Source organism: Panthera onca, chromosome D1 (assembly GCF_046562875.1).
Source record: "Panthera onca isolate mPanOnc1 chromosome D1, mPanOnc1 haplotype 2, whole genome shotgun sequence".
Lineage (NCBI taxonomy): Eukaryota > Metazoa > Chordata > Mammalia > Carnivora > Felidae > Panthera > Panthera onca.
Window position 1 is genome coordinate 11,483,358 of NC_138348.1, and position 16,988 is coordinate 11,500,345.

Sequence of the window (16,988 nt, forward strand, 5' to 3'; positions counted from 1 at the left end):
CAAATGGGTATAGATGGAATGTACCTCAACATAATAAGGCCATGTAAGATAATCCCACAGCTAACATACTCTGGTGAAAAGCTCAAACAAAGCTTTTCCTCTAAATCAAGAACAGGTCCTGGATGCCCCCTCTCACCACTTTTATTCTACATAGCCCTGGAAGTTCTAATCAGATTGATTAGACAAGAAAAAGAAATAACATGCATTCAATTAGGAAAAGATGATGTAAAACTGCCTCTCTTTGTAGATAACACGATTATTTACATAGAAGACCCAAAAGACTTTAACAAAACACTGTTAGAACTAAGAACAAATTTAGCAAAGTTACAGGATAAGAATCAATACATAAAAACCTGTGACATTTTAACGTATTTTTTTTTTCATTTTTTTAAACATTTATTTTTGAGAGACCAAGACAGAGCACAAGTAGGGGAGGGGAGAGAGACAGAGGGAGACACAGAATCTGAAGCAGGCTCCAGACTCTGAGCTATCGACACAGAGCCTGATACGCGGCTTGAACTCAAGCTGTGAGATCACGACCTGAGCTGAAGTCGGATGCTTAACTGACTGGGCTGCCCAGGCACCCTTAAAGTATTTTTTTAATGTTTATTTACTTATTTTGAGAGAGAGAGAGAGAGAGAGGAAGAGAGAGAATCCCAAACAGGCTCCACACTGTCAGCACAGAGCCTGGCATGGGGCTTGATACCATGAACCGTGAGATCATGACCTGAGCCAAAATCAAGAGTCAGACAGTTAACTGATGGAGCCACCCAGGTGCCCCCAAGCCTGTGACATTTATATACACAAATAATGAACTAGCAGGAGGAGAAGTTAAGAAAGCAATCTCATTTCCAATTGTATAAAAAATAATAAAATCATAGGAAAGAATTTAACCAAGGAAGTGAAGGAGCTGATAAAACAATGATAAAAGAAATTGAGGAAAACACAAATGAATAGAATGTTATATAATGCTCATGGATTGGAAGAATTAATATTGTTAGAATGACCTTACTTTCCAAAACAATCTACAGATTAAGTGCAGTCCCAGGGTTCCTGGGTGGCTCAGGTGGTTGAGCACCCAACTGTTGATTTTGGCTCTGGTCATGATTCCAGCATCATGGGATCAAGTCCTGCATCAGGCTGAGCATGGATCCTGCTTGATATTCTGTCTCTTTCTTGTCTCTCTCCCTCTCCCCACTCCCATTCTCTCTCTCAAAAATAAAAAACTAAATAATTTTAAAAAACAATTCCTATCAAAATCCCAATATCATTCTTCACAGAAGTAGAACAAACAATCCCAAAACTTGTATGAAAGATCCTGAATGCCCAAAGCAACCTTGAGAAGAAAGAACAGAGCTGGAGGCATTATGTTCCCTGATTTTAAACCATGCTAACAAGCTATAGTAATCAAAACAGTATGATATTGGCACAAAAAAGATGTAAATATCAATGAAATTGGGAATGCAGGAAAAAACTCACACATGTATGGACAACTAATTTACAGTAAAGGAGCCAACAGCATACAATGGAGAAAAAAACAGTCTCTTTAATAAATGGTGCTGGTAAAACTGGACAACCCCTGCAAAAAATTGAAACTAGACCATCTTCTACCATACAAAAAATTAAGTCAAAATGGATTAAAGACTTGAATGTAAGACCTGAAATTATAAAATTCCTAGAAGGAAACATAGGCAGCAAGCTCTGTGACATCAGTCTTAGCTGATGCGTTTGTAGATGTAATGCCAAGGGCAAGGGAAACAAAAGCAAAAACAAATGAATGAGACTACCTCAAACTAAAAGGTTCTACACGGTGAAGGAAACCATCATCAAAATGAGAAAGGCAATGCACTGCATGGCAGAAAATATTTGCAAATTATGTACCTGATAAGGGGTTAATATCCAAAATACATAAAAAGTACTTAATACAACTCAACAACAAAAAACCCAAACAATCCAATACCATACTCTCTTGATGATTACAGCTTTGTAGTACAGGCTAAAGTCCAGGATTGTGATGCCTCCTGCTTTGGTTTCTTTTTCAACATTACTTTGGCTGTTCAGGGTCTTTTGTGGCGCCATACAGGTTTTAGGATTGTTTGTTCTAGCTCCGGGAAGAATGCTAGTGCAATTTTGATTGGAATTGCATTGAATGTGTAGATTGCCTTGGGTAGAATCAACATTTTAACAATATTTTTTCTTCCAATCCATGAGCATGGAATGCTTTTCTATTTCTTTGTGTCTTTTTCAATTACTTTTATAAGTTTTCTATAGTTTTTAAGCATACAAATCTTTTACATCTTTGGTTACGTTTATTCCTAGGTATTTTATGGTTCTTGGTGCGATTGTAAATGGGATCGCTTTCTTGATTTCTCTTTCTGTTGCTTCATTATTGGTGTATAGAAATGCAACCGATTTCTGTGCATTGATTTTATATCCTGCAACTTAACTGATTTTGTATGTCAGTTCTAGCAGCTTCATGGTGGAGTCTTTCAGGTTTTCCATGTAGATCATCATGTCATGTGCAAAAAGTGAGTTTGACGTCTTCTTTGCCAATTCTAATGCCTTTTATTTCATTTTGTTGTCTAATTGCTGAGGCTAGGACTTCCAACACTATGTTAAACAACAGTGGTGAGAGTGGATATCCCTGTTGTGTTCCTGATCTCATGCGAAAAGCTCCCAGTTTTTCCCCATTGAGGATGATATTAGCTGTGGGCCTTTAATATATGGCTTTTATGATGTTAGAATAGAGAGCCCAGGATTGGACCCACAAATGTATGGCCAACTAATCTTTGATAAAGCAGGAGAGAATATCCAATGGTAAAAAGACAGTCTCTTTAGCAAATAGTGCTGGGAGAACTGGACAGCAACAAGCAGAAGAATGAAACTGAACCACTCTCTTATACCATACAGAAAAATAAACTCAAAATGGTTGAAAGACCTAAATGTGACACAGGAAATCATCAGAACCCTAGAGGATAAAACAGGCAACAACCTCTTTGACTTCAGTTGCAGCAACTTCTTACTTGACACATCTCTGAAGCAAGGGAAATAAAAGAAAAAATGAACTATTGGGACCTCATCAAGAGAAAAAGCTTCTGCACAGCAAAGGAAACAACAAAACTAAAAGGCAACTGACAGAATGGGAGAAGATACTTGTAAATGACATATCAGATAAAGGGTTAGTATCCAAAGTCTATAAAGAATTTACCAAACTCAACACCTGAAAAACAAATAATCCAGTGAAGAAATGGGCAGAAGACATGAATAGACACTTTTCTAAAGAAGACATCCAGATGGTCAACAGACATATGAAAAGATGCTCACCATCGCTCATCATGAGGAAATACAAATCAAAACCACATTGAGATACCACCTCACTCCTGTCAGAGTGGCTAAAATTAACAACTCAGGAAACAACAGATGCTAAAGGATGCTAAAGGTAAGGATGTAGAGAAATGGGAACCCTCTTGCACTGTTGGTGGGAATGCAAACTGGTGCAGCCCTTCTGGAAAACAGTGTGGCGGTTCCTCAAAAAATTAAAAATATAATTACTCTATGACCCAGCAATAGCACTACTAGGAATTTATCCAAAGGATACAGGAGTGCTGATTCATAGGGGCACATGCACCCTAAGGTTTATAGCAGCACTATCAACAATAGCCAAATTATGGAAAGAGCCCAAAAGTCCATCAACTGATGAATGGATAAAGAAGATGTGGTTTATACATACAATGGAATACTACTTAGCAATGAGAAAGGATGAAAGCTTGCCATTTGCAACAACGTGGATGGAACTGGAGGGTATTATGCTTAGTGAAATAAGTCAGTCAGAAAAGGACAGATATCATATGTTTTCACTGATATGTGGAATTTGAGAAACTTAATAGAAGACCATGGGGGAAGGGAAGGGGAAAAATAGTTTCAAACAGAGAGGGAGGCAAACCATAGAGACTCTTAAATACAGAGAACAGGATTGATGGGGAGGTGGATGGGAGGGGGAAATGGGTGATGGACATTGAGGAGAGCACTTGTTGGGATGAGCATTGGGTGTTGTTTATAAGTAATGAATCATGGGAATCTACTCCCAAAGCCAAGAGCACATTGTATACACTGTATGTTAGCTAACTTGACAATGATTTATATTTTAAACATTAAGAAAACCCAAACAATCTGATTAAAATGGACAGAGGACCTGAATAGACTCTTTTCCAAAGAAGACATACAGATAGTCATAGACACATGAAAATATGCTTAACATCACTAATCATCAGGGAAATGCAAATCAAAAGCACAAGATACCACCTTACACAAGTGAGAATGGCTAGAATCAAAAAGACAAATAACAACTGTTGGAGAGAATGTGGAGAAAAGGGAACCCTGTGCACTGTTGGTGGGAATGTAATTTGCTTCAGCCACTGTGGAAAACAGTATGGATGTTCCTCAAAAAATTAAGAGTAGATCTACCACATGACCCAGCCATTCTACTTCTGTATATTTATTCAAAGTAGACCAAAAAAAACTAATTCAAAAAGATATATGCACATCTATGTTTATTGCAGCATTATATACAATAGCCAGCCAACCCAAGTGTCCATCAATACATGAATGGATAAAAAGTATGTGATATATCTCTCTATCTCATGTCTATGTCTATGTCTATGTCTATCTCTATATCTGCCTCTATCTCTGTCTCTCTCACATTATATATAGTGGATATGCATCATATATATCTGTGAATACAACTCAGCCATAAAGAAGAATGAAAATTTGCCATCTGTGACAATATGGATAGACCTTGAAGGTATTACGATACATGAAATAAGTCAGATGAAGAGTTATAACGATTTCACTCATATTTGGAATCCAAAGACATAAGATAGACAACATAACAATACAAAAAAACAAACTCATATACAGAACATAGCTGTGGTTACCAGAGAGGAAGGAGGTTGGGAACTGGGTAAGATTGTGAAGAGGGTCAACTGTATGGTGATGACTGATAACCAGACTTGGTGATGATCACTTTGTAGTGTATATACAGACGTTGATTACAATGTACACCTGAAACTGCTATGCTGTCATCAGTTTCCTGGCATAGGCAGTCCTGGAGCATGCTGCTTGGTATCTTCCAGAAACTGTGCAAGACTTCAGAAATGATGGCTATTATGGTGTGTTTAGGGTGCAGGAATTGAGTCTCTGATCTGAGCCCTCTAGGGATTCCAGGACCTTAAGTTGATCAGGAGCAGAAGAGTCCCCAGACTTGGGAGTTCTATGAGTACTCAGAGTCCAAACAAGAGGACTTCAAAAAAGTTTAAAAAGAGATTTTTTTTCCATACAAGAGTTCATGGACTAATTTCATACATACTGCATTTGTATTTATACAATACTTCACATTTCACGTATTTACATCACACAGATTTGATTTGTTTTTCCGTTACCATATGAAATTGAGAGGTGAGAAATTATATTACATATATTACAGATAGAACCTTTGGGCACACAGAGATTTGACACATTCTTTCCAGCACAGCAATAATGTTGAATCTCACAAAGTGTGATTTGTGGAACATATATGGTTCTTACTGACCAGAATCATGGCTTCCATTGCTTCGCCCTGGAGACCACAGCCTATACTTTGGTTTTCTATCTTTAAAGCTATCTTAAGAACCTGTCTAGATTCAAGGGTAAAGTTATTACAGTTCTTATCAGGGGGAATATATAACTATTAACCTATCAGTGAGAGTTAAATAATTAACTCTTTGCCCACCCACCCTTTTCTCCCTGGAGGTAAGAATAGCTGAAGTAGATCAAACCAAGGATGAGACTTTTCTAGAGCATCTCTGCATCCCTAGTAACTGGCAGGATAGAGGAGTTTCACTTGTAAAAACCTAGAAACAAACAAGCAAAAGTGTTTGTGGGAATGATCTTAAGTAGGTATTTTTAGTGAAGGATTAGTAATGCAGCAGAACACGTTGTAAAGAACTCCAGATCAGAACACACAAATTACACCTACTGTTAATAGAAGTTATACTTGTACTACACCCCCTGGTAAGTACTTTACATGCATTATCTAACTTGATTCTATGTAGACGTACTGTATGAAGTAGCTACTACTATCAACCCCATTTTATGATAATCCTGAGGCTTGGAGAGGTTAATTTGTTCAAGGTCACACAGTCATCAAGTCATCAGATTGGTTGATACCCATGTCCCAGGTTGTAACCATGATAAGTCGTGACTCTGCCATGATTTAGTTTGTTGTTTTCCTTACTGTCTCAGTTTCTTCATTATGCATAGGAAATAATGGCACGTGTGACTCACAGTGCTCTGTGATGGTTGAGTCTGGTCAGGTATTTGAGAAAATTTATGTATGTCTATATCTAAAATGAAAGTGTTTCGTACAGAGGGAAATGCTCATGTATTTAATTTATTTTAATTAAGGTATTTGACCAGCTAGCCGTGTCATCTTGAGCAAATCTTTTAGCTCCCTGGCTTCAGGTTCCTCACCTGGTAATTGATGGTATTGGACTAGATGATCTCTAGGTTCTTTCCAGCTCTAATGACTCTTAAGTTTCCAATAGAAAGACTACAATCATGAGAACATTATTGGACTGTGGGGATGTCAGGGATGGATCCAGAAGGGACATGGCAAAGTGGGGCATGAAATTAGCAGGGACAAAAACTCCATGACAACCATGACTCCAGAGAGCGTACCTGAGGGTTTTCTCCTTCTAATTGTCTTTTCTCGTGTTACCTCTGCTCTTAATAACATATTTAAGAGGATCGCAGTTGTGGGCATCTCTCTTGCCCTGAGCGGACAGCCAGTTTCAAAGCCAAAGACTCCCATCTTGGAGCACAATAGGGCCCAACTGGAAAATTCCTTTGGAAAAAAAATAAGCAGTTTTAACCTTTGATAAGAGCTCTGTCTTCTTGGGGAATCTGGGTCAAGGTGAGAGGGCAAGATTTAGTGAGAACAGTGGATTTTGTGCTATCTTAATAGCCATGTGATTCTTCCAGTAGGACCTGTGTGGAGCAAGGTTTTATGGTCCTCAGTCTCTCCCATTCTTTCACCTCTTCCCTCTCCCATCCTCACTCCCACACTCTCCCCGGTGGGCTCTTCCTTGGGTTCTTTTTTACCTATAGAATGTCTCTGACCTTCCTTGAAAAGATTAATCTCTACTCTAAAATATCAGGGATCATTCTGGGGTGAGGGATGAATGTTGAGTTCCAGTTCTGGCAATTTCTTATGGATGTGATCTTAAGCTCTGTTACCTTCTGTTCTTTCACCTGTAAAGAGGGAGATAATGAGATCATTTAGCATCTAATGAGACAATGTTTATAAAGCCTAACAAATTTTAGAAGTCAATAATTGAGCACTGAATTCAAAATAGCAATTTACTGGCTTTCAGGGGAATTTCCTAAGATCACACATTCTTGTCTAGGTTTTCCAACTTTGACCATCCCAAGGACCCTTTTAATTTAATTTTTTTCCTTGAGGATTATGTTTTTGAAAAGATACTAATTTATTTGCTGTTTACATAAATAATTCGGTTCATAATTTCTGAGTAGCAAAAGGCAAGCTGTTCACTAAGTAATGACATGAGAAAGTACTCAAGTACAATTCGATTGGCTTTTTGAAATACATCAAATAGCTCTCCATGGCCTTCTTTGGAGACCCTGGGAGTCAGGAGGCACCAGTGTTGGTAACACAGATATCAGAGATGCCCCACTCCAGGCATAGGTAGTTGTTAGTCTAACTATCTCTTTTAACCTTTTTGTAAAACTTGTTCTTCATTCAGCAACATCTTGGCTTTCCTAACCTTATTTTGTGCCCTGCACAATCTTATAAACTGGCCATGTCTTTAGTTATCAGAATTTGAAAGGTTTTGATTAGATGCACATAGTAAAATGTCTAATTAATATCTACATCAGTCACGTTTTCTTTTAATTGTCTTGGAGATGGTGAACACACGCAAAAACTTAACCAAAGAGAGTTAATATATTCAGAATTTTTCCCTTTTCCTATGACTTACCGAAGTTTCACCAGGTGTATTTTATCATGAGTTAATAAACAGTCTACAATTCCTTATCTTTTTTTGGAGTTATGAGTTACATAAAATACTTTTAGTTCTGGTTACCTCTGTTAACAAAATGTATTAAGAAAGTGAAGAGTTTTACTGCAAAGGATTGAACAGGAGATTGACTTATTTTCACAGAATCAATCAATTATGTTAGTGTATTGGGGGATGTTGTTCACAGAAGTTCATATTTGGAAAATATTTTCATTGACTCTAACTCATCTTGGATAAAATAGTGGAGAACTAATATTGGCAACACTTATTTTAAGAGTAAACAGAAAGATTTCCAAGTTCCTAAAACCATAATTGAAATGAAATAAGATAATTTTAGTTTTATATCCAAAAGTGGGTGAAAGAACCATTTGTTTATCATGTATTTATTCAGTTATGCCAACATTAGCATACAAGATGCTTATCACTCAATAGTGAAACATCTCCACTGTACCATGTACTGTACCTAGTATTGTCACCTCAAGAGTACTTGGTGGTGGTAAAACACAAAAAGTGGCATCAGACGTTCACAGCCAACTGGAGGATAACAAAACACTATGAGATAGAAATAACTATAGTCATTGATTGACAATATTCTTGAGTCTAGCACAGAGACCATCTAATTTAGAAAAGAATTGTGTGAAGTGCTCCTTGACTTTTCAGTATTCATTTTGCCTTATTTTTCTTTCACAGAGAGGAATGATAATGGGGATGATAATTGCTAACATTTATTGAGCCCTTACTGTTTGAAGCCCTTTATGTCATTCAGTCCTTGCAGCAGTCATATGAGGTAGTGTTATTAGCCCTGTTTATAGATGAGGCAACTGAGGCACAGAGAGGTTAATTAATAACTTGTGAAGGTTGACATGGACAGTAGGTAAAATTCAGGAAATTCTGAAAGTCTGTTTTATTTGTCATTCTCACTTTCTCCATCATTTGCCCTTCCATTCTCCCTTTCTTTCCCAATCTGTGCTTACTATTAAGGATTTATATATCTTAATACCTTATTTCTTATTTATAGAAGTTGTGGAAAATTGATCAAAGACAGAAACTTCTAAGGAAGGCAATCAAAATCATACCAGTCATTACTTTTGACGTTTGTAATTGGCTCACATGTTGTGTGGTTTGTGTGTGTGTGTGTGTGTGTGTGTGTGTGTGTGTGTGTGTGTGTGTGTATGTGTGTGTGTGTGTGTGTGTGTGTGTGAGAGAGAGACAGAGAGACAGAGAGAGAGACAGAGAGAAAGAGAAAGAGACAGAGATAGAGATATTGTATAAAACAAATTTTTTTTCCTCCAGGAAGGTGGAAACATCTTCTACCCTCAGTAGTAAATGTGAATTCCCCATCCCTATTTATATTAAGGACATTACTATATTGTCTTTTTTATCTTTTGTAACTATTTTTCCCTCATCAATTGTATTTCAAAAGTATTTTACATAAGTGAATTTTTCTGATGTGACCAAGTTTTTAAGTGTTAGTTCATATTTTTCTCTTGTAGTTTCTGTTTTGGTGTTGTATTTCAGGATTTTTTCTGCATACCGAAATTATATAAATGCATTACAAGAGTTTAACCTTTATCAGTTTAAATACTTACCATTTGTTAACTCTTACCAAATTTAAATTTTTCTAAAATTTCTATATATTTTTTGACCCATCTATTTTTATAAGAATAGTGAGTTATCAGTGTTTATAATACTTTTTATTATTTGAAAGTTCATGTCTTTTTAATTATTTACCTTTTTTCAAAAATTTCTTAACTGTTCTCATTGATTTATTCTTTCATCTCAAGGAAGGACAGATTGTTTATGGAGCATAGGCCATAGCTGCAATCTATTATGAATCTTCAGTAAGCCATAATATGATGACTATATCAATAAAAAATATGAACTATAGCTATATAGTACTTGGTAATTGAAATTATTTACTTTTTCTCTGTATCAAGGCCCATATAACTTGATACTAGTTGCCAATGGACCAAGTATACTCAAACTCAAGCATCCTAAATAGAAAATTAATTATGTGGTTTGTGTCTTCATAGCCCCAGGTGGTTTGATTTGCTTCCACATGAGGTCCAAATCTACATTTGTCTAGAGGTAATAATTCCTGATAGTCTACAAGGCCAGTGATATCTCAGGAAATATCTCAAATTAACCCATACAACTCTAGCACTGTTGACATTTCTATCCATGGAAATAGCTGTCATTCATGGTTATCTGTAAGCAATCCAGGATAATAATAGCCAACACATATAGAACAATTACTGTGTTCACATGTGTGCTCAGCATCCTCATGAGTTTTCTCATAAACCTCCTAGTAACCCTATAGTCCAGGGGCTCTTAATGTTCTCACTTTATTTTGAGCAAGTCAATCTTAGTGTGTTTGAGCTACTTGGACAAGTTCATAAAGTGGGAGGGTATCAGAAAAAACTCTTAAAGTCTGAACCTTTAACCACAGTACCATGCTATTTCTCATGTAGAAAAATACCTTAAAATTGAAAAAAAAATGTTGGGGTCAATAGTGAGCTATCCTAGCCTCCTTTTGGAATACTAAGTATGAAGACTTCCCTAAGAAGATGTGTTCCATAACTTTATTGGGCACATATGCTGTGCCTCAAGAAAATATTATCAGAGTAAAGTTATGATACAGTTTTCCAGGCCAGTTGGGAGATGATATGTCAAATACATTTGCATAAAAATTTGTGAAATTATTACAAATGGGTTAAGTTACTTTTCTTAAGGGTAAAAGAATAAATTTTAAAAATTTATCTAGATCACTATCTGGAACTGAACGGCTATTTCAGTTTTAATCTGGAGGTGATGCCACTTATGCTCTTATAAAGCAGAAGTTCTATAATAAATTACCAAAGGCTTTTTAAAAAACTTTCAATGAATGATGTCTGTAAGAATCACAGCATTTGTTTTTTTAAGTTCTCAAAGTTGAAAATATCTCTGATTTTCATGAGATTTCATGAAATAATTGAGAAACTAAAACACTAAAGTCATTTCTTGATAATTTGAGATGAAAAGCTGGGGTCTTCTCATCAGGACAGTGAGGCATTGTTTGCTTCTTTCCCAGTACTCACTGGAGGAAAGAATGGCACAAGAGAGCAGTGTAATGCTGTCATTTCACCTGAGTCAGCAGAACATTCTCTGTTCTCTGATTTTAGAAGCACCAAGCAAATGGTTGGGGGAGGAAATATTACAGAGGTCACTTATTTCATCCTTTTGGGATTCTCTGATTTCCCCAGAATCCTAGCAGTGCTCTTTGTTGTATTCCTGCTCATCTACATTATGACTCTGACTTGGAACTTGTGCCTCATCATCTTAATAAGGATGGACTCTCACCTCCACACACCCATGTACTTCTTCCTCAGTAATCTGTCCTTCATGGATATCTGCTATGTGACCTCCACAGCCCCCAAGATGCTCTCCAGCTTTTTCCAAGAGCAGCAAACTATCACCTTTGTGGGTTGCGCCATTCAATACTTTGTTTTTTCAATCATGGGACTGAGTGAGTCTTGTCTCATGACAGCCATGGCTTATGACCGATATGCCGCCATTTGTAATCCTCTTCTCTATTCATCAGTCATGTCACCCACCCTTTGTATTCGGATGGTGCTGGGGTCCTATCTGGCTGGACTCTCTGGTTCTGTATCCCAATTGTGTGCCATACTTCAGCTTCACTTCTGTGGGCCTAATGTCATCAACCACTTCTTCTGTGACATGCCCCAGTTGTTAGTCCTGTCTTGCACTGACACTTTCTTTGTGCAACTCTTGACTGCTATATTAACAGTGATCTTTGGGATAACAAATGCCTTCATCATCATGATATCCTATGGCTATATTGTCATCTCTATCATGAAGATCACTTCAGCTAAAGGCAGGTCCAAGGCTTTCAACACCTGTGCTTCTCATCTGACAGCAGTGTCCCTCTTCTATACCTCAGGTATGTTTGTCTATTTGAGTTCCAGCTCTGGTGGCTCCTCCAGTTTTGACAGATTTGCATCGGTTTTTTACACTGTGGTTATCCCCATGTTGAATCCCTTGATTTACAGTCTGAGGAACAAGGAAATCAAAGATGCCTTGAAGAGGATACAAAAGAAGAGATGTTACTGCTGAGGTTCTGTCCAGATTTGTCCTACCAGAAACCTTAACCGTCGATAATATGCACATGAATGGACTACAACAAAATTCATACTACCTTTGGATAAAGAAAGCTTAATTTGACACAGATAATATGCCAAATGGACTGACAAGTGACTTGATTCCACACAAACACAATACGTTTAAGTCCTGGAGATTCATACTTTCACCCTACATGAGGGGTGGCCTCATCATTTATCAGTAACTTTCAAGTATTTGTAAAATGTCAAGGTGTAGAAACTCATTACTTATTTTTGCTTTGGAGATTGAGTCCTGCTGTCTCAGCCCTCTGATCATAAAGGAGCAGTACGTGACAGAGATCCCCAGGAGTGTAGAGATTTTGTCTTCAAATATTTTGATGCAGCGTAATCCAGACATGATGGTGATTGATGTTTGTTCTGTATTGCTGCCTTAGTGGGAATAAACACACACACAGAATGTGCCTTTGAAAACAGATAAAGCTATACAATTAGCTGGTTGAGTTTCCTGGGAAGAGCAGTCTGAGATAGCTACTGTTTGTCTAAGGCCTCTTTCAAGGCTAATCATCCAATAAGTTTGTTCACATCCAGTCTCTACCAGCTGTAATCTTATGAAGGAAAAGTGATTTGAATCATAAGAGGATTGGAATGAAGGATGTAGTCCCTTCAGTACCATTTACTTAGGAGTTTGATGGTTTACTTTCTTGCTTCTAGTGTCGAGTGGGTGTTTCTCATGGAAGATGATGTTCAAAATCCATGTCAGAGCCGATATCAGTTTTTTATATTGTGGGACTCAAGCCTCTTTCTCCCATTAAATGTGGAAAAATTTACCCTTGTCTGACATAGCCAGTGTTTCACACTGTTAAATCATTTCTGTTATTTCAAGCATCTGTTTATGTTTGGTATGAGGAGACTTGCATGAAAATTCATTGTAAGAATAGAGTTACTGCATATTAAATATTGCAGACTAAGAACAAATATGGGAAGTTGGTATATATTCTGTTTATTGTCTGTGTTGAATATTGTATGTCCTAGAGATTTATGGTGTTGTGTGGGGTGATATAATGTGTGGAGTAGATGGTTAGAGTTACTCTAATGCTGATACTTTCTAGGAAGCCTCAAGAGCCAGAGGGGAAATAATAGTGGGAGAGGCAGAGTTTTTAACTTTGGCCAGTTTTCTTTGTGTAAAGTAGAACATAAAGCTTTTGGTTCTTGTGATCTGTTTGAAAAGGGAACAAGTTGTGTAACAGCTGACTGCTGATTTGCCAGATTGCTCAGACTTGAACCAATTGGTATAAAACAGTTGTCATTACAATGACATATTATCCTTGGAGATTCATTGGGTTCTCAAAGCTGTTTTAAGGGGGGGCTTCTAATTCTGATGAATCATGTAATTGTTCTCTTTAATTAAAGATTATAAATGAAGAGGCATTTGAAGCCTTTGCCAGGTTTTTCACAAGTTTACAAATGGATGGAATTGAGAGAAGGGGAATCACTCAATCTCTGGGAGAGAATGTGAGGTCTTAGCCCATACCAAGGAAGTAGTGCGGTGTGAATAAAAGATGTGTGCTCCCCTTCCCCACCGTGTAAGCTTAGGTATGCTCTTTGAAGTATTGTTCTTTAAAAGTGTGTAATGATGTATGAGAAGGCTTCCTAAGGAACCATGAGGGCTTCAGTAGGAGGAGCACCTCATAATCATTATGCTGTGCATGAGATTTCCATATTTATTTATCTTTTAGTTGCAAGGTTATACCCTTTCAAAAAATATCTCTCTAATTTCCTTGCTCTCCAGGTCCTGGTAACCACCATTGGACTCTCTGTTTCTATGGGTTTGGCTTTTTGACTCTGTATGATATTAGTGCTATCATACAGTTTATGTCTTTGTCTGACTTATGTCACTTGGCATAATGCCATCAGGGTCCATTCATGTTGTCTCAAATGGCAAGATTTCCTCCATGTCGTAGTTGGGTAATATTCCACTGTACTATGTGTCAACACCATGTCTTCTTTATAATTCTTTGTCATTCCATATATTGCCTATTATGAATAATGCTGCAATAAACACGGGAGTGGAGATTATCTTTTTGGTATCCTGTTTTTATTTCTGTTGAGTGTATACCCAGAAGTGGGTTGCTGGATCCTATGGTAGTTCTTTAATCTTTTGAGGAACATCCATACTGTTTTTAATAGTGGCTAAACCAAGTTCCCTTTCCACCAGTAGTGTACAGGTGTTCCCTTTTCTCCAAATCCTCACCACCACTTATGACCTCTTGCTGTGATGGTAGTCATTCTAACAGGTGTCAGTTGATATTTCATTGTGCTTTTGTTTTGCATTTCCCTGATGATGAGTGATGTTGGGTATCTTTTTGTGTACCTATTGGCCATTTGGGTGTCTTCTAGGAAAAGTATCCATTCAGTTCCTCTACCCAATTTTAAATCAGATTGCTTTCTTTTTGAGTTTTATGAATTCTTTTTACATGTTGGATAGTAACCCCTTATCTGAGGTGCATGGTTGGCAAATATTTTTCAGTATATGGTTTGCAGAGATTTTCTCCTATTCTGTAGGTTGCCTTTTGATTATGTTAATTGTTCTTTGGCTGTGCAGAGGCTTCTTAATTTGATGTAGCTGCACTTGTTGACTTTTGCTTTTTTTGCTTGTGCTTTTGGTATGAGATCCAAAAAATAATTTTCAAGACCAGTGTCAAGGACCTTGTTCCCTATCTTTTCTTCTAGGAGTTTTATGGTTTCAGGTCTTATATTCCTATCTTTCATCTATTTAGGGTTAATTTTTGTGAGTGATGAAAGGTGTTGACCCAATTTCATTCTTATGCATTTGATGATCCAGTTTTTCCAAAACCATTTATTGAAGACACTGTTCTTTCCTCACTGAGGATTCTTGGCTCCCTTGTTAAATAGCAGTTGACATATAGGTGGGAGTTTATTTCTGGATTCTATTTTATTCTACTGACCTATATGTCTGTTTTTATGCCAGACCCATACTGTTTTGTTTAGTATAGCTTTGTAGTATAGTTTGGAATCAGGAGAGTGATTCCTCCACTTTTGCTCTTTCTCAAGATTCCTTTGGCTTAGGTCTTTTGAAGTTTCACACAAATTTTAGTATTTTTTTTTATATTTTGGTGAAAAATATCATTGAAATTTGATGGAGATTTTCTTCAATCTATAGATGACTTTGGGTAGTATGGAAATTTGGAGAATATTAATTTTGGTTCATGAACATGGGATATCTTCCCATTTTTTGTGTGTGTGTTCTTTAATTTTATCAATTTATTTTAGTTTTAATAGTACAGATCTTTTACTTCCTTGGTTAAATTTATTTTTAAGTATTTTATTGTGTTTAATGTTACTGTGAATGGTATAATATTTTTTTACTTCTTTTTCAGGTGTTTCATTGTTAGTGTATAGAAATGCAACTGGTTTCTGTATGCTGATTCTGTGTACTGCAACTTTACTGAACTTGTTGATTAGTTCCAACAGTTTTTTGGTTGAGTCTTAGGACTTTCTAGATATAAGTGAGTGTGATGTTAGTTGTGGATTCTTATTTCTGGCCTTTATTGTGTTGCAGTCATTTCCTTCTATACCCAATGTGTTGACAGTTTTATTTAAGAAAGGATGTGGTATTTTTTCAAATGCTTTTTCTGCATCTTTTGAGATGATATGCTTTTTATCTTACATTAACGTGGTGCATCACAGTTATGTTTTTGTGTATGTTGAACCATCCTTGTAGGGACAATGTTCATCTAATCATGGTGTATGATCCTTTAATGTGCTGTTGCATTAGGCTTGCCTGTATTTTATTGTGAATTTTTGCATGTATATTCATCAGGGATATGTCTATAATTTTTATGCAGTGTTCTCTGTCCTATTACAGATATAGCCTTCTAAATCTGACTATATACTTACCTCTACCAGTGTGTGGTCTATTTTCATATATTTCCATATTAAATATTTTTAAAATTTTTTTTAAATGTTTATTTATTTTTGAGAGAGAGAGAGAGAGCAGGAAGGGGCAGAGAGAGGGAGGCACAGAATTAGAAGCAGGTTCCAGGCTCTGAGCTGTCAGCATGGAGATCATGATCTGAGTTGAAGTCGGACACTTAACCAACTGAGCCACCCAGGTGCCCCTTTTCTTTTCTTTCTTTTACTTTTAAAAAAAGTTTATTTATTTCAGAGAGAACATGAGTGAGCACAAGCAGTGGAGGGGCAGAGAGAGAGTGAGAGAGAGAGAGAATCCCAATCAGGCTCAGCGCTGCTAGCACAGAGCCCGAAGTGGGTCTCAGACTCAAACTCATGAGATCATGACCTGAGCTGATATCCAGAGTTGGACACTTAATAGACTAGGTCACCCTGATGGCTACACATGTTACATCTTATCTTACCTTATCTTTTCTTTTTTCTTTTCCTTTCCTTCTTTCTTTCTTTCTTTCTTTCTTTCTTTCTTTCTTTCTTTCTATATAATTTATTGTCAAGTTGGCTAATATACAGTGTTTACATTGTGCTCTTGGTTTCAGGTGTAGATTCTCATGAGTCATTGCTTGTGTACAACACCCAGTGTTCATCTCAACAAGTGCCCTCCTCAATGCCCATCATTCATTTCCCCGTCTCCCCCACCCTCCCCTGCATCAACCCTCAGTTTGTTCTCTGTATTTAAGAGTCTCTTATGGTTTGCCTCCCTCTCATCTCCTTTCATCATTTCTTGTTGGAAAGGTCTAATGGTGATTAGTACTCTCAACTTTTATTTGTCTGGAAAAGTCTTTATTTCTCCTTTCTGTCTGGAGGATAA

At 37.1% G+C, this 16,988-nt stretch overlaps 1 protein-coding gene and 1 pseudogene across 2 annotated transcripts in view; both read left to right on the plus strand.

Annotated features, from left to right (window-relative positions):
- The window catches only part of LOC132661803 (olfactory receptor 5AN6-like), a 132,851-nt pseudogene that overhangs the window by 34,252 nt on the left and 81,611 nt on the right, over positions 1-16,988 (plus strand). The window lies entirely within an intron of this gene.
- Positions 11,242-12,185, plus strand: LOC144613123 (olfactory receptor 5AN1). The gene has a single exon (XM_078434073.2). The coding sequence runs from the start codon at positions 11,247-11,249 to the stop codon at positions 12,183-12,185; it is 939 nt and encodes a 312-aa protein (XP_078290199.2). The 5' UTR covers positions 11,242-11,246.

Coding starts and splice junctions, on each gene's coding strand:
- LOC144613123 (XM_078434073.2), top strand. CDS start 11,247: ATGGTTGGGGGAGGAAATATTACAGAGGTCACTTATTTCATCCTTTTG.